Genomic DNA, 26,343 nt, shown 5'->3' on the forward strand with positions numbered 1-26,343 from the left:
TGGGTAACTTTCATCTCCCACAGACAAAATTGAACACAAAGTGATGTTTAGCTGTAACATTGGAATGTTTTTGTAAGTTAGTTTTGAATTTCTTCAGAGTAGTAAACATGGCTTTAGCATCTGAAATCATGAAATGGTAATTTGGATTATCATTGGATTATCAATTGGATGGAGGTCTGATAAAGAAAACCTAAGGTATTTTAAGCAAGCAGCACTGATAAAATACTTGTCTACAAAACACTAATATGAACATGTGATATATATATTAGTGTTTATTGAAAGCAAGAGACTACCATTTAAGTGGATTTGTCCTAAACCACAGAAGCTTTTTAGTGTGAAAGCTACTGTAAATTGTCATTGTTTTTCAACACTTTAAAGAAATTTTAAATTTGTTTTAGTTAGCCTCTGTGCATTTTAAATAACAGAAAGTCAGTCACAGTCTTTTAGTTTTAAATAATAGAAACCCAGTCAGTCTACTTAAAGGAGAGCTTTTTATGGCTAAATAGGCAGGAGTAGGACAATCCAAAAATAGGTCCAAAGGTGTTTGCAACCAGCTATTTGATCAGTTCTTCTACAGAGCCTGCTCTGGACCCAGACTGTGTCGTCAAAACCTGAATCTACAGTTTATTTGTGCAAATTAATCTTTGTCAGTCAATTTTTTTTCAGTTATAAGATTAGAATTATAATAGCACCCATCTTTCAGGGTTTTATGTGATTAAATCAGGTATGCAGGTAAGCGCTTAGCCCAGTGTCTTGAGCTTAGCAAGCTTTAATAAACATGAGTTGTTTTTGTTATGATGGTTATCTGATTAGTAGGATTAGTTCTGGAATCTGGAACTTCATTCTCTACCAGCTGTCTTCTTGTGCTCACTTAGTTTCTGCCCCCTGTAATTGTGCCTTGCATCTCCGCGCCCCTATTCTATTTTACGATATCCTTACAACTCTGCCCCCAGTGGTAGCTGTCCAATCTCCTGCGCATAGATTGATTTAGGAGATAAATGGACTGTCCTGATTCAACTTTAATTCACTTTTGATCCAGTTAACCATGACTTCTTACGTGGTAGGAGCTGAGTGGGTAAGGTGTTTTCCCTTAGAGCAGGTTAAAGGAATGGTAAGCAGCATTAGGAGAGCATCTCTCTTGAATTTGTATTCTTTCTTGTTCCCTTCTAAATTTTGGTGTTTCCTGTTTGTACTGTCTAAATATAAATGTTCTGTTAATCAAATGAAGGCAAAAAACCTCAGAGAGAGATTTAAAGTATATTAAACCTAGCTGAATTTATGGAGCTAAAAACTAAATTGTCAGATTAAAAAATGCCAACTGGGATTACTGTCAGATAAATATTTTAGGAGAAAAGATTAGTGACCTTTAAGACATAGCAAGAGAAACTATCCAAAATGAAACACAGAAAAAAAGACTGAAATAACTTGATCACTGAAATATGGAATAATTTACAAGTAATTGAAAACCTTAAAATTGGGATGGGAGTACAGAAAAAATATGTAAAGAAATATTTTTTCCCCCAGAATTAGATGAAAACTACAAAGACAGATTCAGGAAGCTCAATAATCTCCATACATAAGATAAACACGCTTACAAACTACAGTGAGGCATATTTGTTTATAGTCAGTGATTAAAAAAAAAATCTTCAAATCCAAAAAAAAAAAGATAATATACAGAGGGACAAAGACAAGTATGACACCAGATTTTCCTTCAGGAAACAATACAACTGAGAGAGAGTGAAGCAGTTTCTTTAAATTACTGAAAGAAACATATAGTTGAAATATTTTTACCCAGTGAAAATATATTTCAAAAATTAAAGCAAATAAAGACTTTTTGAGAAAAATAAAAGCTGAGGAGATTCACCACCAGCAGACCTGACCTCAAATAAACGTTAAAGGCTTTCATCTAGTGAGGAAGCCTGGAGCTACAGAAAGGATTGAGGAATTCTGTAGATATTAGCCACAGGGATAGATATGAAAACCTCTTTTAAAATTATTATTTAAATCTTTAAAAAAGATAATCGGCTTTTTAAAGAAAAAATAATAACAATGTATAAAATATATAAACACCAGAGCATAAAGGTGAGAAGAGGAGAAATAAAAGTACACTGTTTTAAGGTTCTTATACTATACCAAAGTAGTATTATATCATTTAAATGTAGACTGGGATAAGTTAAAGATGTTATTATAAACCCTAAACAATCACTGAAGTGACACAATGTAGATTTATAGCTAACAATCTAACAATGAGGATAAAATAGAATCATAAGAAAAAATTGGTATAATCCAGAAAGTCATAAAAAGGTGTAAAAATGGATGAAGAACAGATGGGACAAATAGAAAACAGATATGAAGAGCATTTTCTGAACTCAACCATATCAATAATTGCATTAAATGAAAATGATTTAAATACCCCAATTAAATGGTAGAGATTTTCAGACTGGATTTAAAAAGAGCAAAACAAACTATATGCTACCTACAAAAAATGGATTTTAAATATAAAGATGTAAATAAGTTAAAAGATGATATAAAAATATGTAAACAGGTTTAAAAGAATATTAAAAGATATGCCAACATTGATCAAAAGAGCTGTAGTGACAATATTAATATCAGGCAAAGTAGATTTCAGAGACAGTAATAGTTAAGGATAAAACAGCCATTTCATAATGATAAAGGAATCAATTCTTCAAGAAAACATAACACTTCTAAACATTTATGTACTTAATAATAGAGCTTCAAAATACATGAAACCAAAACATAGAATTGCATGGAGAAATAGACAAATGTACCATACTCAAAGATTTCAACATTCCCCTCTCAATAACTGGTAGAACAAGTAGGCAAATTCATTAAGGATATAGAATCACTGAAAACCTTTATAAGCAAATTAACCTAGTTAGCACTTTTAGAACACTCTACCAAACAACAATAGACTATGCATTCTTCTCATGTGTGTACCGTCACCCACAAAGACTATATTCTGGGCAATAAAGGAATGACAAATTATAAATCCTCTGACAACAGTGGATTTCAATTAGAAATCAATAAAGAGATCTGGAAACTCCTCAAATATTTGGAAACTAAATAACACACTTCTAAATAACCTATGGGTCAAAGAAGAAATCAAAGGGAAATTGGAAATACTTAAAATGAATAAAAGTGAAAACAATATATCAAAATTTAGGGGATATCTATAAAAATATGTTATTTAAGGCAAGAAGAAAGGCTTTATATTGATCTTAGCTTCCACCTTAAGTAGCTAAAAAAAGAGGAACAAATGAAACATACTTAACAGAAGAGAGTATATAATATAGATCAGAGAGTCAACCAATGAAATAGAAAATATAAAAACAATAGAAGAGTTATTTAAACAGTAACTGGTTCTTTGAGGGAATCAAAAAAATTGAAAAATCTCTAACCAGACAGATCAGGAAAAAAAACAAATTACCAATATCAAAGAGAAGGGAAATCATTGTAGGTTCTACAGATACTGAAAAGATAAAACAGAATATTTTGAACAACTTTTTGCCAACAAATTTAAAAACATAGATGAGAGGGACAAATTCCTAGAAAGACATGAACTATCAAATTCATGCAACAATAAAGGGAACAATAAAGATAACTTTGGCATTAGTATTTTATTTTATACAGATTCATAATAAAAAATAGATATTGACAGATGTAGGTACTTCCAAACATGGATAAAATTGTTACACAACACACTTTCTTCTTTTCTCTTTACATAGATGGGTCCTTTTTGTTCAGTTCCCAGAATTTAAATTTCCTCTTCAGAGACTCTGCTCTCTCATTTTTATGTTTTCTTAATTGCCTTTTTTACTAGTAGCTACATTTTTCTTTGTTAACCTGATACTCATCTTTTCTACTAGTGTAAGTTCCAAGGGAGAAGGGTCTCTTTATTGTCCTTCCTCATTGTTGAACACTGGTGTATAAATGGCTAAACTACCGTTGGAGCTCAACAAAAAATTGAAGAGAGAATGAATAAAATCTGCTGAGCTCTGGTCAGAGGACAGGAGAGACAGCTGACATTAATAATTTTCTTGGTCAGTGATGATTTGAGAACCAATTAAGCTCCTATTCCAAATGGAGAAAGATAACAGAAAGTTTTTTTAAAATAACTTTTTGGAGAGAAGTTTAGGAGTATTTATCAGAATTTAAATTGAATACACTTTGACCAAATTCTTGACCTTTCAGAAATATATTCTATAGATGCACACTTTTTAAAGCAGCAATTCCTTTTTTAGACATTTAACCTAAAGAAGTCAGACAAGTACCCAAACACGTGTGGGGATGCATTCTCATTACAAAATTATTTGTAAAAGCAAAAATCTGAATTTGGAAATGAGCTGAATGTACTTCAAAATTATTTGAATAAATTCTTTTGTAGCCATCAATGAGATGCTATGCATTAAAATTATGTAAGTATAGTTATAGTTCAAAATAACAATAAAAATAAAACCACAATATATTGTTAAGTGAAAAAAGTTTAAATAATATGTATAAAATAATCACTCCTCTTTTTTCTTGTAAGAAAAACAAACAAAACAAACAACTGATGTATGTACATGGACATGCCCAGAAAAATATCTAAAAAGATATATAGAAAGTTGCTCATAGTGATTAGCTCTGGCTAGTGGAATATCTAATTTTTTTGATACTTCTGTACTGTTACAAGGTACATGCATTGGTTTTATAATAATTTTAAAGCTAATAAATATATTACCATTTGTGAGAAATATTTAAGATTATCCCATTTCTCTTAGGAATATATTTTAATGTCTGCTATGCCTTTCAGTCAGAAATTTCTTCCAATGATGGGGTGTTTTACATTGGCAAGAAAATAAAAATGTGTAAAAAAACCCCACACTGACATTTATTTTTCTTTCAACATGCTCCAGAGCACACTTATGTCTAAAACATTTTTTTGTTTAGTTTTATTTCACTGAGTACCAAGTATTGTTGGTGAACTTGTGACTTTGTTATCAGGCTCAACTTGCAAACTTGATTTTATTTTACATTTTACTACTTTGGCATTTTTTTAAGTGAATTCTAATAACTAATTCAAATAAGTAATTTTCACATCATCACATTTGGTGTGCATGCATGTAAGCTCTGGATAAGAGATAAGCTGCCATACCACCAACAAATAACCATCAGATTGTCACCCTGTCAAACCATTCAGTGTCATATGGAGATTTTGTTTTCTTCAACAACTGTCTCCAGTACGAGCTGACTCACTGAGCCAGATCATACTCCAGCAGGTCTGTAGATTCCTTCTTTGCACGAATCAATCCAAACAGTCTGATGGGATCATCGTGAATATTTTCCTCTATTGCCTGGCTCTCCAGTGGGACACTGTCTACCAAAGTGGTCTTAGATGCACTGGCATCCATTGTACATAATTGCTCACCTTCATTCTTGACTGGCAAATAAGCAATCTGATTCCTGGGCTTTCTGCACTTCTCCTCATAGCTGTGATTTAGTGAAGCGTAAAACATCTGTGTTTCATTCATGGCCTGAAAAGAAAGGATGTTGATTTCTCACTGTTAGCCCATTCTTTGACTCTGGTGACTTCTGGACCTTCTAAGGTCTATGAAAAACAGCAGCTTGTTTTCAGGGTTTCCAATACCTTGTTTGCCAAATTTGAATTGATGACAACAAAAAACAGTCAACTCAAGGCTTTTGAGTGGAAAAAAACTCTTAGATGAATTTTTGGTGTGTATTTTTCTTTCTTACACTCAAAATACACATGAACATTTTAGATGGACTCTTAACTTTCTTCTCCTTCTGCCTTCCCTTTAGGTAGCTCTTCCCCTATATTGTTCCTCCCAAGTAATAATACTCCAATTTGTGAAACTGGGCACAAGCATGATTGAAAGGAATTTAATAAATCATGAAGTTCACTTTATGTATGTTTAATAATTGGTCATTTGATGACCATCAAAGTCTCCAATTTTTCTATACTCTTGAGGTTCAGAGTATAAGGATAACTGTTCATTGATATGACTGGCATTGACAATAATTATATTTCCCATCTTTCCCTTGCCTGCCTGCCCCACGATCCTCTGAGTTTAGGTTAGTCTTGGAGATATTCATTCTCATCCAAGAGGGGCTTGTCGTCCTCTCTGGTCTAGACCTGTGTCCATACTAGAATAAGTAGGACAGGACACTAGGGAAAATTGGCAAGATGTTGAATATGGTGCTGCAAAGCCCAGAATTGAATCCCAGATCTGTAATACAATGATGGGACCTTGGGAAATTTTTAAAAACTGTTTTGAGCCTCAATTTTCTTGCTTATAAAACAAGAGTACCCTTCTTACAGAGTTCTGAGTAAATACAGACCATACACGTAGAAGCTATAACTATAACCAAAAGTAGGGTGTGAGATTATAATTATTAGAAGTTGTAGGCTAAAACTTCAGGACAACTATTGAATAAATCAAAAATTTCTGTATGAAGGGTTTGCCTTAATTGTATCAATTTGTGGGGGTAGAGGGTAGGGAAGCAACATTTAGATGAACAAAACCCTTAAAATCTCCCTGTTGCACTTATTTTCATATTAAGTTAAATGTCTTATATCTGCTACCAGACAAAAGAAATGGTCCTATTTACAACCTCTCTAGCATCTTTTTCTGACTTTTTATTCCTAAAATAATCATTTCAGGAAAACTGCATTGCAATAGCTGCCTCACTGGTATCCTGGCTCTAGTCTCTTTCCTCTGCCAGTTAGCCTGTATGCTGTTTTCAGATTATCTTCCTAAGGCACTGTTTTCATATTGTTACCATGATGTGTCCAAAATTTTTAGCCTATAGACTAAAGCCTGAATTTAATACCCTGACTTTCAAGGTTTTGCATGTTTGTATGCCACCTGTTCGGTTTCAGTTCCCACTACCCTAAATGAGCTCCATATTCCAGGCCAGATGGGCAGTCCCCTGCTTCCTGCACACACCTTCTGCTTCTACCTGCTTTGTTTTTGACCAGGCAGACAGAGGAGGAGGTGGCAGTGATGTCCAGAAATAACTAGAAGACACTCAGTAATTCAAAGGGCCAGATACCTTTTTTGCTTGTCAACACTGTTTTCTATCCTTTTTCTTTGATGAAGTCCCCATTTTCCATTAGGAAATTTTCTATGCTTTATCTGATCCCAGAGAGGCTACCAATTACAGAACCCAACACAGGAACAAGCACGTTACCTACACTGGAACCAGTCATAACACCCATCTCCTTGGCAACAGAAGTTGGCCCAAAAATGTACATGTGACTTCAGCAGAGCCAACTGTATGGCATATTTGAGATAGATACGTAGAGGCAAGAATAGAAAAATTGTTTTTCCTGGGGCTGGGAGGATGAAAATCTAGCTCTGTCAGTGGCTTGTCCAGCCTCAGTGGGAGAGTCTATTAGTAATAAAAGAGAATGAAGTCAGTAAAAAGTAGCAAGAAGGATAAATAGAGAGAGCCCTTATATTTAGTCATCTCAAAAACAAAATACATCCTTGCATCTCCCAGTTACATGAGCCAGTAATTTCCCATTTCTACTAAAGTGGTGTGAGTTGGTTTCTGCACTTAACCAAAACACATTCCAAGTAATGTACCTCTGGTCAATAGTTGGTCAACTTTACCAAGTGCTGTGGAGTTCAAAGAAGGTGAGTCCTGAGAAAAGGCCCTAAACTGTATGCAGTAGTCACTTGTGACTTCCAGAGTATTGTTTCAGTTGAGTGGATGAGTGGAGAAGATAAAGCTGGAGTAAAAGAATGTGTATCTTTGAAAAGAAATGGAAACAATAGAGGAAAATAAGAGTCAGTTTAAGAATTAGAAAAACAGGATGAAGCAGTTGTATTATTTTGTTTGTTTTTATTTTTAAATATATTGGGATGATTTGTGCATATTGGTAGGTAAATAGTAATGCTTCATTTAAAGAAAGCAATTGAAGGTTTAAGACCTTAGAAGCAATAGGAAAAATCAGGAGTGTAAGTGGGAGTATTGGCTTTGGAAAGGACAGAGGATGCTTCTGGCATAGGAGGGATAGGAGATTGGTGAGAGATTTTTGACATGAAGAAAGAAAAAAGGAGCAAGCTCACACTTATATCCCTCAATTTTTTTTAGTATTTGGGCTCTCTTGTGTACTCATTTTATTATTAGGTTTCCTGATGAACTCTCCTAATAGTAGACTTAGTTACCAAAATCACAACTTTTGCACTGACACATCATTTTCAAAGGGCAAAGTAGTTTATTTCTTTTTCCAACAAACAAACACTTTATCCATCAAGACTCATGCCCAATATTACAGTCTCCTTATGTTTTCATAATTGACCAGAGTAACAGTGTTCATATTGTAGCGGTAAACTCGGTGGTGTTTCTGATGATAACGATCATTCTAATAAAATGGAATTGAGCAGATATAAAGAGATTATATTTCTAATTTGTGAAACTAAATTTGTGAGTAAGGTGTAATACAATAAGGACTAATCACCTTAGAAGTGTCTTTAAATATATAATTTATACAATAGCAGATTTTTAAAGACATGGTAAAATTTTGCACAATTTCCACTTCAGTAAAAACCAGACGCAGCCTAAATAAAGTTGGCTCATTCAACTAATCTGTATTAAATAGCAACTTCTATTCAGAATTCTCATTGTTTTGCAATTAAGGTGCTGTGAATGTCTACATTTCAGATGGTATAGTTATCTTTCAACCTTCTTTGAGAGGTTTTCTTTTTACTATTGTGGATTTATCAGATCACATTATAACATGAAGTTTTCATATCTTTTATCTAGAAATATGATTTTACAATTAATTGAACATCAGCTGACAAATTTGTCCATCAGAGGTTGACTTTACATTTTGCTTAAGTCCTCACCACATCTTGGTTTCTTAATAAAAATTTCAGCAATTTTTATATCTTGGGATTCATATAAACAAAGAGAGAAAAATTCTACCTTAAATGGAAAACTTTTTAGATGGGACCCCTCTTAGGGAGGAGACTATTTTCTGCTGGACAGGACTAAGTTTAGCTTCTGCCTTCCCACTTAGTACCTGAGTGCTCTAGGGCAAGTTTTTCACCCTTTGCAAGTTTCAGAGGGGAATAATAATGCTGCCTCCCTCATAGAAATCTAAAATAACACATACAAAGCACGTAATACAAGGTCTGGCCCATAGTAACGCGTAGGCAATGCTGGCCCTCTGACTCTTTCCAGGGAGTAGTAAGAGAGCACATAAGTGAAGGGACAAGATCTGGGAGGAGAAGCAAGAACTATTTTAACTGAAATTTATAGCACTTTAGCAGCATGTAGGCTAATGATTGTGAATGGCTTTTGATGAAGTCAAGGGCAATATCTGAGGAGGCTGAACTGATTGTGGGAGGAAAGGAGAAACTATCCATTTGTGTTTGATGTTTCTGCTTAGGCTTGTGTCCTGACTATTCCCACACCTGTCATAAGACCACAGCCATAGTACTTGTATTTAAATTTATATTTATTTGCGTCATAAAATAGAAGTGCGGTATTTTATATCCAGCTAGTTAATCTTTTAACCTAAGGTCTCATTCTCTCTCTCTTTCTCACCCTGTCCCCTCATAAATCCTGGAATCTAGGTTCTGTGAACATTATACATGTGTCAACTTTTATATTTATCTCTGTGATGCACATAATTTTTTCAAGCTGAAAGCAAAAGCTTATTTGATTATTTAGGAAGATAATCCACTTTTCCTTTCAAATCTACTGCCTCTGTAATTGTGTACAATTTTGACGCTTCAAGTGAGATTCTGAGAACCGTTGACTTGCCTTTGAGTTTCCATTTAGAACTCAGGTCCCAGAACTTTAAACTGATTCAGACTGCAAAATTTCTAACAGGCTGCTTCAGATGTGCATCAGAATTCACTACTTTAATGCTCTTGAAACATGGAGCTGGGTTGTGTCAAGGCTGAACTTTACCCTTGATTCAGAAAACATAACTTACCTGTGCACGTGGAGTGGCTTCTTGAGGTTCATTCACAGATCTGTTTGGTCGGGCTTTCATTTGTTCATAGCAGTTTTCATCCATTGGTTCTTGGGAGTTGAAAATATCATGATTTACATTGGAAAAGTGAAAAATGCTGGCACAAATGAAAATACATGACCCAAACAACATTTAGCTGTACATGAGAAACCCCCAGGAATAATCTGACTAGTTTTTTCATGGAGATGCAAAGAGGTAAGGAAGCACAAACTGTTCTATAGACCAGAATAGAAAAGTCTTTTGACTTACAGTACTAGCTAAAAGGCAAAAGGTCATTTGGGATAAATACTAAATCATATATATATTTTTTTTATGTCATCACAAGACATGACAGTCCCAACTTAAACTACCATTTAGATGTTGCAGAGATCCATGAGTTAAAGGATTGCTTGTGTTCGCTCCTGTGTAGGTATGATCGCACATGGTATGTACTGGTGTAAAGCACAGTACATATACATTGATGATTACAATTTGGTTATTTTTCCAAAAAGTAAGTTTTCCTCAAGGGTATTTTAAGCCTTACATTCTATTTTTGAAAAAGAGGGTTTAGATTATGGTTTTTGTTAAAAATCAGTGACAGGATAGTTCAGCCAGGCTGTTCTGAGGGCCTGAATCCTAATTACTTGGAGTTTGTGTGTATGTCCCACAGCCAGCAGATGTACCCTCATTACACCCTTGGAGATAGGCTTCTTGAATCATCTGTACCTTTCTTCACCCAGATATACCCATTTTAAAGGGAGAGGAAAGAATGATAGTGACTTGTAGGATGACTAGTAACCTGGCAGAAATGTGGGTTGTACCAAATTGGCCCCACAGAGAAAAAAGATATATTTACTATAATACTGGGTACCTCATAATCATTCAACCCTCTCTGAAAAGCAACACAGAAAGGTCTGTAAGGTGTTGTTTTGCAAAGTATGGTCCATGGAAAACATGCAGGTGAATCACCAGGTGGTTTTGTTAAGTAGCAGATTCCTAAACCCTATCCTGGACCTGGTAACTCACACCTGTGGGGGTGACACCTGTGCTCACCTGAACATGTAAATTACAGATATGGTGGGTTTTGAGCCACCAGAAACACAAGAATTTAAATCTTCAAATATTACAAAGGGGCACCACAATTCTGCAAGGTAAAACAGGAAGGCAAATTGTTTTTAAGAATATATTCCTGAAGAATTGTTTCTAATTCCTCAGAGTGCAGAAATTAGAGGACACTTTACAATGGAAGGACAAAACTAAATAAATTCTTGAATCCTTTAAAATTCTCACATTCTAAACTTTAGAAGAATTCCATACTGTTTTGACATAGGGAGGTTTGGATAAACTTAGTTGGTTACTGGAATTCTGTGTGTTCAAGATTCAGAAATGAGTAGGAGTTAACTTCCAACTCTACTGCATGAGTCAAGTAAAGTGTTTGCAGGGCAAGGATGAGGTTAAATGCTAGCTTCACTTTCACAGCTCCTCCCATACGAGCCCTGGGATCAGACCACAGCGGTCTGTTTTAAAGATTTAGTGGCATTTTGGTTTGGGTAGTTGGAATATTTCAAGTACAGGCATAGCTCGGAGATATTGCAGGTTCCCATCCAGACCACTACACTAAGGTGAATATTGCATTAAAGCAAGTCAAATGAATTTTTTTGTTTCCCAGTGCACATAAAAATTATGTTTACATAGTATTGTAGTCTGTTAAGTGCGCAATGGAATTATGTCTAAGAAACATTATTAAAAATAGTGCTAAAAATGCTAACCATCATCTGAGCTTTCAGAGTCATAATCACTGATCTCAGATCACCATAACAAATATAAAAACAAATGAAAAAGTTTTAAATATTGCAGAGCACTACCAGAATGGGATACAGAGACATGATGTGAACAAATGTCATCAGAAAAATGGCAGTGATAGACTTGCTCAATCCAGGATTGCCACAAACCTTCAATTTTTTTTTTTTAAAAAAACAGTATCCTCAAAGTGCAATAAAGCAAAGTCCAATAAAACAAGCTATGCCTGTATTAAGGGATGTTGGGAATTGAAGTTACATAAAAACAAAACAGTATAACCTGCTCTATGATGATTTAGCTCTTCTCTCCCCATTTGTCATTAAGGTAGCCCTAGGTTTTCTGCTTATGAAAGAACTAGTTAAAATGAGGGAAACCAAAGAACATGTTTATTGTTCCAGGTTAGTCACTGTAGATTTGCTTTTGTATACAGAGCACAAAGCACTGTTTCCCTGGACCATTTTCTGTTCTGGAAATAGCTTTACTTCATAGAATTCTGCATGTGTCAAAATTCACGGTAATAAAGTCTTCCTGTATTCTCATTACTGCCAGAGGGAAATGAAGAGAACATAGAGAAACAGGATGTTGATTTACACTGAATGTTGCAATACAATTTACAATACGGAGCTTTGGAACTATATACTAAAAAATATGCTAAATATATTTGAATTTATGGTTACCATTGGGATATTTAAATGTGATTGTGACCAAAAATAAACTATCTTGAATTCTTTGTGGAATTAAGTGGAGAGTATTAATTTATAGATAAATTTAATTTCCAGAAAAATAAAACTTACCTGGGATCATGTTATCTAAGTTACCATAAATTGGTGTATCTTCGATATAATACTCTTCCTCCCTATAATAAGAAAAAAAAATTTACCTTATTAGAATCCACTTTATACATTGTTTTAAATTAATTTCTCAGCTATTCAAAATCAGGTAAACTATGGTATGTTCTTGTTCAGCCTCAGGCAACCAAGGTAGATATATTTATGTGTCAGTGAGTGGGTGAATGCCAGTGTTCATGCATGCCTGCATCCATGTGTGTGTATAAATTCGAAAAGTTGTTTTTTGGATCTTCTTTCAAGGAATAACAAGAGCAAATACTTAGCACTTACTGTTTGTCAGATGCTACATTTTATATATTCATTCATTTAAATCTCATAACAATCAGACCAGATAGGCACTATCGAAGCCCATTTTACAGATAAAGAATCTGTGGCACAGAGAGGTATAATTTGCTGCAGTTCACAAGACTTGTAAGTAGTTGAGGCAGAATTAGAACCTAGTTTATCTGTGCTCTTAAGTGCTTACTTGCCCAGAATATCACCTTGAACAATCCTCTAAAACTATGTTCACTAAGTAAATATTATCATGGTGTTTAAAAATTAAAAGGCCATAGAAATATTATAGACCCAGTGTGGCAGATGCAGTAAAATGACTGATCACATTACCTCTAGATGCTGTGCTGTTTTATATATATTATATCAAAGACCCAGGGAAATTCTGCAAAAATATTATTCCCCCAGTTTATAGATGAAAAGTCTGAGATTCAGAGAGATTAACGTGTTTTCCTTAGTCTTATATATAATATCATAAATAACTATCAATGATGAAAACTTTTCTTTATGGCACTGCTCATTCAACCCTCAGAACAACCCTATGAGATGCATTTTTTTAATCCCCACTGTGCGTATAAAGAATTTGCAACTCAGAGAGGTAGGTTGTCCAAAATATACAGACAATAACTGGCAGTTCTCAAATTGTAATGCAAAGCTGGTTCTAAAGCCCTAAATACTGTTTGCTCATGATGTTTGATTAAATTTCCTTACAACCTTATTTTAGTAATCCTATTAGGATTACAGAAGACATCCTACCATTGTCACCAGACAGTGATGCTGGCTCTGGTGACTGTCTTTCACAATGGCAGTCTGGGAATAGAGGAACATAGCAGCAGTGAGAGTGGCATTTCATAAAACAGTAGCAACTGCTTTAACTTTGAGATTACATATCACTGAGAACTGGAGAGAATTGCATCAAAGAAAAAAGAACTTTTATCCCAAGACATACACCTATATTAGTCCCTGTGCTTCTGAAAGAGGACATGGTATATGTAAATAGCACATAGATGTCCTTAAAAATACTAGCAGATCAAATGATATCTGTATGAAATGGTTTGAAAAGTCCAGATGCTGGCATATATTTTGCTTATCTGATAACAAAGGAACTCATCCGTAACCTTTCTTTGCATTGGTAATTCAATACAGCTCAATATTGGGATACAAAGTAGTCCTGGCTCATGGTTTTTCTCTGACTATGCAGAGACTATAATAGCAATTGATGAAGAATTTTTAATAAGACAATCCATCCATTTTCCTAGCCCACACAGATGGCAGATACAACCTGCAAATGATAAATCATGTCCAAAAAATGAATATCATTTATTCCCTATGAATGAAAATAAGATATGATTTATGATGCAGGGCCCTGTATCTACAGGCCTGTATCTACAGTTCTCAAATGATTAATCATCTCAAATAAACTATTCTAAAGGGGCAGTTGCCTAACCAACAAATTAAAAAATATATTTTTACTTAGTAATGCCAAATAGCTCCAGCCTATTCCAAGTATCTAATAAACTTCAATCACAACTTTTTGACAGTGTTTTATGTGAAAGATTAATTTTTTTAAGGATACATTAATAAATAAGCCCATATCCCAGAAGCTAGTGCATATCTGGTTTGGGACCAGATCAGATTTTCCATTGCTGTGAACATAACTGAAATAGACCTCTAACCAGTAAGCATATTTACTGATGCTCCAAAATTTTAAATAATATGAATTGTGTCTTATACTAGGGTCCAAATTTTCTACTTTCTGATATATTTTCCCTAGTCTCTATTTTTAAAGTTTTATTTGATCATTATCTTATTATGAAGTCCTTTTTAGAAAAATGCCTCAAATAATTCATTCGCTAAGCAGATTAAATAAGTGAATTTAATTTTAAAAAATCATTCTTCTACCTGGAAGACTTTGGGCATAAATTCTCTAAGTTTCAATTTCCTTATTTAGAAAACTAGGATATTAAACTATTTAATCACTATTATTCTTTTCAGCTCCCAAATTCTATGATATAAATATAGGGTTCTAATATCCAAATAAAAAATGAAAGACATTTCTGCAAAACAAAATAAACCTACTTTAATGGGCTGAAAGTTTTCAGATTAAAGAAAGAGCAAGTTTAGTGGTCTCTCAGAAGTTGGCTTTGTTGTGTCAACTTGATTTGCTTTCTTTGAATGGACAGATATATAAATTTGGGCTCCATCAGTGTATACATGTTAAAGTAGGAGAGAGGATGAAGTCACTTATAGAATAGAGAAGAAGTTCACTGGAAAGACTTGACACTCTGATGTCTACAGTCTAGGAACCAGTGATGAGAAAATCCAGAAACAGGGTGGCCCAGAGCCTAGAGAAGCAAGTGTCTCAAGAAGTAGAGAATGGCAATGTGTCAGACATTACAGATGGACTGCATACCATGGGGTGAAGATTAAGCCATGTGGATTTCGCTGGTGACCTTGCCAAGAGCTGTACTGGTGGATTATTGAGGACAGAAGGTTGAATTTAGTAGGTTCAAGAAAGAAGAGGAGAAGAGGAAGAAAAGTCAGTAAATACAGAGTATAGATGGAACTTTTAAGTTTTGCTTTAAAAATTGCAGAGCAATGGAAAGAGAGCTATCAGCAATGTAGCATCAAAAAAGCTATTCTTTTCCTTTTTAAAAAATAAGATATGGAAAATACTGTCTGTTTATATACTGAAAGGAAAAACAATGATATAGGAGCAAAAAGGGAAAGTTGGTGGAGCAACGTGTTCCTGAGTACATGCTTACTACTTTTGTCAGCAGGGACTGTGCAATGGATGTGGGTGTTCTGCAGGGGTAAGAAGACACCAAAGATAGACCCCTGGTCCAGGGGAAGAGTGTTAACCTCAGCAAGATTTTGTGTGGCTAGAGACTAGGGAGCAAATCCAGTAGTATTCCCTATGAGGGTGAGGGTGAGTGGAGAAAGCTATATGTCTAAAGCTAAGTTTTTGTTCTCTTAATCAGTGTTCAAATTCACTTCTAATATGCCCACTTCTTTGTAAAGTCCTCTACACACTAGGAGCTTATATTGCCAGAGCTTGGGAGCACTTAAAAAGAAGGATCTTTTGCCAAAGTTTGAGGGAAAGTGGACTGGAAAGATTTGCCAGCATGAAGCATCGTAAGAGATGGGAAAGGCATCCAAGAGCAGAGATACAGCTGGCCATGACAGAAGGGCAAGCAAGAATAAGATTTTTGGAACTTTTATGCACTTGTCAGGGATTCCCAGATGCGCTTAGGAAGGGACTGGCAGTTACCATAGTGAGGACCTTTTCTGCATATCCACTTGGAAGTCTGAGATGTCAGGAAGGCTACCCAGGAGTCTGTCATCTCGGAGGCCTGGTAAAGAGTACAGCTAATACTAGAGATCTGCTCCAGGGGATACTAGGTTAGTATAGTTAGCAAAAAGAGAAAGCGAAGGGGGATCCCCCACCAGAAACCCAAGATACTATCTTAAGGCAGAAGAAAAGCTGAGATGAGATGTGTTTTGTGATAAAAGCGCTTTTCAGTGCCGCCCGGGAGCAGAGCATGCAAAAGCTGCTGGAAATTTGTTCAAAGGTTTTGAGAGAAACTCTGAAACTGGGGAGTCATTATAAGATTAAAGTAATTATAAACCTAACTGCTTTCCTAAATTAGTAAATGTACTGCAAATGGGGAGAATTTTCTTAGACCTTAATTTTCACCCAATAAAGTAGCATTTTTTTTATCAACTAGCCTTTGAAGGGAAAGTATTATATTACAACCTATATTTCTCAAAAGATACAACTGAAGTTCACCAATGCTTGTTTTCCTAAGACTACAAACATAGTAATTACAGAAGTTTGATTAAAATCCAGAATTGCCAAGATCTCAAATCTATGATATTTTCACTGAATTATCTCCTAACACAGATAAAAAGACAAGAACTGTGGAGAATAATGTTCTAGAGGAAAAATAAAGTAGCCCAAGGGTAAATTCCAGGAAATGTGTATTTGACTTTCTGTTAGATATAGATGTTATGCTGTCTTTAAAGTGATTATATTTCTGACCTACCAGTGCAGGAAGGGCAGGTATTTGATAAGATGAGAGAAGCAAATTTATTTCCCTTCTAGCATAGCTTCCTGCCTAGACCAGTGTTGGTACAAGCAGGGAGAGGGTGAATGGAGGATGCTAGCCTCAAACTATTAAGAACTGAGGAGGCATCAGTAATTTTATCTGATTCTATCTTTAATGAAGATAGTCTTCATTTCCACTTGCTGTTTTAATGTTTGCATTTTAATGGCTGGAGATAATTTTGTACTGTTTTATAAAAACATTTTCTATTGAGGTACATACAATAAAATGCACAAATCTTAGTGTCCAGCTTGATGAATTTTGGCATGTGTGTACACTCACCTAGATGTATGTAATCATTGCCTAGATTAAGATATCAAATATTCTCACTAAGATTTCCCCCCTTACAACTGCTTTTTCTTCTGGAGCCTCCATGCCCCTCTTACAAAGGTGATTTTGGCTCCCAAACTAATCAGAAATAGACAAGGTGCAAAGTACATACATAAGCTTGTGAATTAACATGCCAAACACTTTTTAATACATAAAAATCTATACTGTATATTCAAATTTTGCCTAAATTGAGATTTATTACAGTAGATAACATATTATTAAATCCTTGAGAGAAGTCTCTTCATGTTTCTATCTTTGTATCTCTGTTGTCTAAAACAGTATCTGTTGAATGAATATTTATTGAATGAATGAACGTTGTAAGTGAACCAGTCTCTTCCATGTTTGCCCCACTGCTAAGAGCCTGCCTACTTTGAGATGGATATTTTAACCAACTTTCCCTCTGACTCTAACTATCCTAATCCAAAATCTACCAACTCCATCTTTATTTAGCAGCATGATCAATTCATAAGACCTTCACATTGCATATTGTCTTTCAAATGACAACTATCCAGTCATCAAAGAGATTAACTTCTACATGGTTATATAGGATTTTCTTTGTCATATTGTTTGTTGTAACCAAATCAGCAAAACTCTCTTGATATGAGCTAATGACTTGAAAAGTATTTCATGTTAGAGAATCTAATACTAAGAGTAGTCATAAAAATAAAGATTTTCTTTTTTGTGTGGGTCTGCCTGCAGCCTAGATCCTGAATCTGCCAGAGATATTTCCACATGGAAAAGAATAAAAATAAGACCTTTGAGAGGCCAACAAAAAGCCTCTAATCTCATCCTACCCAGTGAGAAAGCTCTGTGTTTTTGAAAGACCTTTCAGCCTTTCAATCTACCATTTCAGAAAGGTCTTGAAGAGACCTCTAGGAAATTCGCTATATTTAGATTTTTTTTTATCCTAAAAGAGAAATCTCCTATCTAATGACACATTTGGGTCAGAATATACTGCCCAAGAAAATGAAATTTCTTTACTGTGATTTATGCCATAAACCTTCTTTTAAAAAAATGTATCCTACTATACAAATTTCTCTGCAACTAGCTCAATAAGAATTAAAGGGAATCAGTTATATCTCCAGCCACATATTATTTTAATTTATCACATTTCCCCCTTTATTGACATTACCCTTAAAAACAGCACACCAGGGAGCATCCTTGTCTATGCAGGTATGTATACATATCTTCAGTTTTATGAGGTATTGCCAGATTTCTTTCCACCCTGGTTTCTTAAGGTGACATGATTCCATATATAATTAGACTGCATTCTTATAATCTAATCTGAGTCATAATCTAGTAAATCTCCTTCTGAAATTGATGAGAATTCTGTAGATACCAGGTTAAAGACCCATTTCAACCTTTACCCAGCTCTCTCACTAACTCTGGATGAGTAAGTAACTAGGGCAGATAATAATATTACAGTTTTAATCTTCAGATAGGAGTAAAGGCAACTAAAACTCACTTTTCTTTTTTTTTTTTTTACCCAAATGCAACATCCCTGAGTCAAACCTATAGGCAATATAACACTTGTTACTTTCTCTTATTACTTGGCAACCATAATACATATAACTCATTTTCTACATACCTGGGAATGTAATCATCAGAGTACCTGTATATGTTATCTGAAAGATATCAAAATAGACAAATTAAATGAAATTTTGATTTACATTTGCTAAATCTTTTAAAGAGTGTGTTAACTCAGTGTCCGTTAACATCTTTAATCCATCCACTCAGCCACCACCACCAGATATAAAGATCTCTGATTTGGGCCAATCATAGTCTCTCCTGGTAATTTGCAATGGAAACAGCAGAGCTTGTAAGTGCTGGAGAGCCTGGATGTATTATCATTTTATGCAGGGAAACACCAACCCGAGAACACTGGCCCTTCTCTCCCTGCCTTCCCATCTGATTCTAGTCCACATGGGGCATGGCTATACTTTCTGTCTTTGTGTTTCATGAAACACATCTGCCTCCTTCTGATAAATTTCCGTCTCTGCTCTTGCTGGTTTGAATAGGTATTTCTTCCTTATAAAACAAAACAAACCTGGAAGACTCATTTATCTCTCTCTCTCTCTCTCTCTCTCTCTCTCTCTCTCTCTCCCTCTCTATCCATCTATCTGTCTATCTATCTATCTATCTATCTATCTATCTATCTATCTATCTATCTATCTATCATCTATCATCTATCATTACCTATCTATCTATCATCTATCTATCATCCATATCTATCTATGTGTCTATCATCTATCATCTATCTATCTATCTATCATCTATCTTTCTATGTATCTACCTATCTAAGTCTATTTATCTATCATCTATCTAATTTTGAAGTGTCTGTTAACTTCTTGGCCTATGAACAACATCATAAAAATGGTGTTCAGGAAGTTGCTCTAGTTGTGATTCCATTCTGTCTACATGGTGCAAATAGAAGCAAGGAGAGATGAGGGTTCTAGGGAGAAGAGATCTGGGAAGAGTTTGAAACACAGGCTCTAAAATTAATCAAGAGAGTTGAATGGCTTTTAAAAGAAATAGTATGTTGGTCTGCAGTAACAAGACTGGAAATTTGATGCAGGACTGTAAAACCACGAAAAAATTATGTGCCACATGGTAGAAAGTGACCCACTGTTGAACCTTTGTTCAAAGTCAAATAAAAGGAAGTATTTTTACTTCAAATTACATATGTGTATTCAAAATTGGAAAAAATAGTTTCAAGATTTTTTTTAGTGAAACAATAGATTCATAAATAATTATTGAGGGAGAATAAGGGAAAGTCAGTGCAGTTTTAATGATTAGGGTCAATATTATTAAGTAGGTTTTAATATCTGTTCAATAAGGTCTTTTTTTACTATGAACCAGATGGATCTATATAGTATATTTATTATGTTTTTGTTGTATATTGTTTAACTTGGCATTAAGTAAAAGCCAAAATCATGCAAAAGCTATTCCCATACATGAGGACCAATATTATGTAAGTCTGACAATGACTCAGAGACAATAGTAACCAAATGGTGATCTTTCAGTTTTAACATGTAAAAACCACTGTGTATTAGTAAAGAACTAGCAAAAACATTTCCAAATAATTGAGAAAGTCACCAAATAACTACAGAGGTTATTTTTAGTTAGATTTATGTGCAATAAAGTTGAGTTATTCTCCAGAGAGGTCATTAACTGTTAGAAAAACATCACTGGAGCAAATTATTAAAATAATCACACTGGAGGATGAATTGGACATGCCACATGTCAATATGCTTGGAAACATTCTGTGAAGGACTAAACGTGGGAAGTTTTTGCAGAGCATAATCACCAAGCAGCTATGGAATCAAAAATGGTTAATGTAATCCATTGGGATATCCAAAATACCCTTCTTCTAGTCCACAGGAAATACCCTACCATGAACTGCAAATAAAAGATGCAGATATTTTCCACTACCTTCAGATTAACCTTGTGAATAAAAATTCACATGGATGTTGGAATAAGCCTAGAGAAGTCTATTGTTGCATGTAGCCACAAGTTAAGGGAAGCACAACAAAATCAGATAGCTTAAGAAATATAAATAATATCCTAAAATGTAAGAATAAAAATTAGTTAATATAGATCAGAAAATTATAAACTGGAAAATAAATATACGTTGATTTATTTTTATTATGACATAAATTTATACTCATTATTATTCAGATTAGCCAAGCATTAAAATGGATGAAGCAAGAATTTAGTCAAAATGTTGCCTGATGTATCATCGAAAAACTTCAGGGTGAGAAACCAGAAGACACTGGATTTGGATAGCAACTCTTCAATGAATTTGCCATGTGACAATGTGCAAGTCACTTTAAAACTCTGATTATCTGTTTATCCATAAAGTAGGAGGAATAATGCCTTTATCATGTGAGTTAATGTGGAAGATAAATGAAATCATTCTTGTAAAAACATTTTAGAAAATGACAAAGTTGATTTTCAAAGTTATAAATTCTAAATCCATACCCTATACAAAGCCACAATTTAACTGTGCTGATTTGAATTGGGCAGTTTCCTCATTAAGTGGATTAGCTGAAAACAAGCTGATATGATTAAGATGCTAGTAAAGATTTGTAAGTGGGGCTTGATTTAGGATGAAATAACCAAATCTCATGTTTGGTAACAGGACTGTCACCAACTGATTGTTAAAGAAAAGATTGAAAACAAAGAACTTAAAAACAAAAATAGTGGTGTTAGCTGACTAGAAAAAGAAAAATATAGGGATGGCATCAAAATGCTTCCCTAAACAGACTAAAATTTTTAAAAGATAATGTGGGTTTTCCAGTTGGAGGTGCTTGGCGTATGAAGGTTGATGCTTGGAAAGTGTACTAATGTAATGTGTGAAAGGGAAGTTCTATAAGAAAGAAAATACAGATGGATGTGTTGTCAGCAGATAAAAGTAAAAAAAAAAAAAAGTTTTAGACCAAAAAGCTTTGTGGAAAAGGAAGTAGAAGCAACTATATAAAGAATAGAGTATAATAATGTGATACCTGGGTGTAAGGAAAGGGAACTAAAACAATGTGAAGAAGAAAGTAAGCTCAAGGACACTGCATTCCACACCGCTCTTAGAATTTAAATTTGTAATCTGGAGCTGGATGATCAATACGTGTGTGGTTTTAATTTTATAATCCTTATTATGAGAAGTGTGATAGAAGGTGATCTCTTTAAATAAGGGAGTCATAATCAAAAGTCTAGAAGTTATAGCTAAGAAAGGTCAGCAAGCTCAGGCTCCTGAAAAAAGTTTGCTTTATTATAAGGGTTTATTAGTTCGTTTAAAAATAAATAGCATGATTTAAAAGCTACTTAATCATCTCAATGGTGTTTATTAAAATGAAAAGCAGTTTTTATTTTGCTATCAAAGAATTACATCTGCAAGACTGTGAGAATTGCTGGGTGAATTTTCATAATCCTCTCCTGTGATTCAGACACAAACAGTTGCGGTCAGGTTCATGGTTGAGAGGATGTGAGCACACATTTGCTTTTATATTTTCCCTTTATGATGTTCAGCCTTCCACACACAATTTGGCTTAAAGTCCATAATAAAATTATTTGGTACATTTTTAATGTGAAAAATGTGTCATAATTTTTAGTGAATAGGAGATATACTGAAAGGACTTTGATGTATGAGCAGACCATATACATGTTTATCCTTCTCAAAATAGAGAAGAAAGGTTGGATAAAGAATTTTTTGGGGGGGTTCAAAGGAGGAGGACAAAGCTAATGCATTCCTATCATGAAAAGAAAAAATATAATCCTTCTAAAGAGCAGATTTGGACAAAGAATCACATTAAAATGAAAGATTTATTTTGGAGGGAGAACTCTATTTCAATGTTTTGACCTAGCGCTGCTACAGAAAACATCAAAAGGAGGCTTATCTTGCCTATCTGATTGAAGGTGTAGATATTGCATTGTTGCTGGGATAAACATTGTCTTTTGTAAGCTGTTTAATACACCAGCAAAACTTATTTACTGACTGTTTCCCAAGGTGGAGTCATATCTTTCAAGTTCTTAGCCGCAAAGAATAGCACAAAGATGCAAAAAAATTAAAGGTTCCATGCGATCAGATATAGGGGCATTGTGATGGCCGAGCAGGTGGCAGAAAAGCTGGCTAATTTGATGGAATTCCTTCTAATCTGTCTGTCTGGGAGAAACAAAGCAAGGAGGACTTTCCAGTAGGTCTGGAAAGGACTCAGTCTAGAGAGCAAATCCCTAGTTTCTGGAATTTCTGGGTGAGGAAGAAAACCAGTGCTATTTGCTTCCTTGGAATAGAAAAAATGGCTGTTACTATTAATACGTGAGAAAAGATGTCAGGAAACATTTGGGTGGCTGGGAAGGGGCTACAGAGAGAAACAAGGGTGGTAGAATGAGAACGAAAGGTATTCTTTTGGCATCAGGGAACACTGTTCCAAGGTTAATTGTAGGCTTGCCTGCTAATAAAGTGCAAGGTTGTGTGCTTCACCAAATGAGGGCACGTTACTGCTTAAATAAAATCATCTGTGATAGATTAATATTTGGAACCAATTTTTGAAGGCCTACAGTAAACTGTAAAATAAATCTGTATGTAACTTAAATAAACACAACAGTTATTGCTGAAACTCAGGTTATTGTACAAACATGTTAGGTAATATAGAGATGGGGGCAGGAATTGACATGGCAGCTGTAGAGGGCATAGAGAGTCTAGGAACGGGGCAGCAGTGGAGAAACCAGAGCAGCTAATGTTCACTGAAATTACAGACACTAAAATAAAATGGGGTGACATGCAGCCATGGTAAGCCCTTAACAAATATTTGTAGAATCAGGGAAGGAAACACCAGGGGCACCAAGAATGGTGATGTGGTCTGTATCTGTCCAGGCCTGACCTACTCAGACCCCAGCACTGTGCTAAGGTGTCTAGAGAATCCTCACAAGAATCCTATGGTCTAGAATTTTCCACATTTTGTAGATAAGGAAACTGAAACCCAGAGAAGTTGCATTACTTGTATAAGACGTCCCAGCTAAAGATTGAAAGCAGAGTTTTAATTCACATCAGACTGAGTTCAAAAGCCAAGATGTTAGAAACAATCAGGGGAACTGAAATTGGTTTTTTAAGTACATCTATTAATGTAATTTATTATTTCCTGTTTTTTTTAAAAATGTTATTTTCCACCATACTGCTTTTAGGCAATAGGAGTCATTTAATTCTAATACACAAACTACCAAAAGTGGGAATTGGAAATCCCACTTGTTCCTTGGCCCCACATAAATCTCCAGAGGATTGCCACTGGAATCAATGAAAAAGTAAAGTACTAGTTCAGAGGATTATTTTCCATCTTAAATTATTTCACCTCCATAACTCTCAATTCACCTTTTCTAATTTAGGTGGCAATATTATCTGCATTCATAAAATATTTTAGTGAAGAAATTAAAATATAGTCATTTTAAGCTGTTGTATAGAAAAAAGTGCTACTCTAAGCTCATTCTTTTTCTATAAAGGAAAAACTTTTAGAAGATGTCAGGCATGCATCTGACTAATAACGTTTGTAAAATATTTGATTTAAAAAATAATTATTGAAGTCATTGCTAATGAAAAAGCATTGCATCTAGAAATAATATAGAGATCTTAAAGAGTGTTGGGTTTCTGGCTGAGGGCATTTGGTCAACAATGTAAAAGCAGCGTGTGCTGGTGAAAATCATTTTGGACAAAGAATTAGAGGCATTATCTTTGATTTTGCTACTGAATAGATGTGTGAATATTCCACTATGCCACTTCATTTTCTAATGCTTCTCATATTCTTTTTTTCAAACCCGGATAATGATAATGTTTTCCTCTTCCTATTTTATATTAACATTATCAATACTCAAGAAAACACTCCAAAGAGGATCAAGGACTGTCCTCAGAATCTGACCATTGTTCTAAATTAGCTTCATGTGGTTTTTCTTAATCACTGGTGTCTAACTTAGTTTTGTTAGCTTCACTTTCTTTCTTTTTATCTGTTAAAAGAAAATGTATTTGTTTTTTTTCTTTTCTATTCATTTATTACCCCTGAAATGCCCTGTCCCCAGTAGATTTTTAGTTCTAGAATATTAAGACCCCACCCAGGAATTCTTGAATTTTGATTCTTACATCCATTCACCCATGTATTTAACATACATATATTGAATGCCTACAGTGCGCAAAGATTGTGCCAGTTGCTAGACATGATACTATTTCAATCATGCACATGAGGATGAAACCAAGTGATGAAAACTGCTGCCCAGTTTGGAAAAGAAAAGCTGACAGTGGCAGTATTTTGCCAGGATAATTACTTCCTACTCTGTACTCTAAGGCAGAGATACAGTAAGATTGGGAGTCTGTTTACATTTCTAATATGATTACATTCTTAAATTAAGAGAGCCCTCAGAGTGAAAAAAAGTATCAAATAGATTTTCTATAGATATAAAAATATCCTATTGGATGACATTTCATAAAATTGTCTTCTGTAGGTTTTCCAATGACTCAGTCTCCATTCAAGCAGGTACCATATGACTATTTCCCAAAATGCCTTACCTTGTCGATGTTTTTCTACATAGTGGAAAACATTGAAGATGAGCGATATAACCAGAGCTAAACCCAAAAAGGCAAGAATTGCCCAGACATAAAACTGGCATTCAGGGGTTCCTGGAAAAAAAGCAGACACATCCATAATATAGTAGCTGCTTGCCAATTCGTTTGACTCGGGTATTCTGACAATTAAAATCATTGTATTTATCCATAATAAAGAACAGATCCTTTGGTAGGAAATTCATTATCACTGACAGCCAGTGTTCTTACAAATTTCAGAATGGGTATTGGTGACAACTCCCTGCATTCAAAGCAAGCAAAATGGACAAGTTTCACGCATTCTTAGTGTTGATGAAATGAAAGACATTTTCAATCTAGTTACTAAAATTTGACAACTGATGACTGATTATAAAAACTTTGATTATCAAAATTAAAAACATCCAAATTATGCAGAATCATAATTTGCTATACTTTCCCCCTTTATTTAATCCTCAGATTATGACACACTTACAGAAAATGAGTTATCCCTTCTGTTAATTCCAGTAGTGTAGAACACTGTATGTTATAATAAAACAAAAATTCTGGAATCACAGTAACCCAGTTTTGTCAAGACTGGCCATAATGAACTTTTCTCATACAATTTAGAGCCCCATAAATGGATAATGGAGAGTTAATTATGCTTTTTTTTTTCACATCTGTGAAAGCCTCTTTTTTCATTTCTGAGTCATAAGGGGTTTTTGTGGGATATTGACTGTCAGTTGCCCTTGATTATTTATGATAATCATTATACATATATGAGTGACTACTAAGATAATTAGCCTGGTTATATAAATATTTAACATATTTATTTTATTTGTATATATAATGCATATACTTATATATAAAATATATTTATTATAAATTTATATAATCAGGCTGATTTCTTAGCACTCATATACCATGTGAATGCCGACTCCAGAC

At 34.6% G+C, this 26,343-nt stretch overlaps 1 protein-coding gene across 1 annotated transcript in view; it reads right to left on the reverse strand.

Annotated features, from left to right (window-relative positions):
• Positions 1-3,619: 3,619 nt before the first annotated feature.
• Positions 3,620-26,343, reverse strand: part of TRAT1 (T cell receptor associated transmembrane adaptor 1) — a 33,173-nt gene continuing 10,449 nt past the window's right edge. Inside the window, exons 2-6 of the mRNA XM_017640793.3 lie at positions 25,390-25,500; positions 18,937-18,973; positions 12,586-12,647; positions 9,974-10,062; positions 3,620-5,534 (exon numbers count right to left, since the gene is read on the reverse strand). Of these exons, the coding sequence (XP_017496282.3) occupies positions 5,253-5,534; positions 9,974-10,062; positions 12,586-12,647; positions 18,937-18,973; positions 25,390-25,500 (581 nt within the window). The 3' untranslated portion in view covers positions 3,620-5,252. The remainder of the gene's footprint in view (positions 5,535-9,973; positions 10,063-12,585; positions 12,648-18,936; positions 18,974-25,389; positions 25,501-26,343) is intronic.

Source organism: Manis javanica, chromosome 3 (genome assembly GCF_040802235.1).
Source record: "Manis javanica isolate MJ-LG chromosome 3, MJ_LKY, whole genome shotgun sequence".
In the NCBI taxonomy this organism is placed as follows: Eukaryota; Metazoa; Chordata; class Mammalia; order Pholidota; family Manidae; genus Manis; species Manis javanica.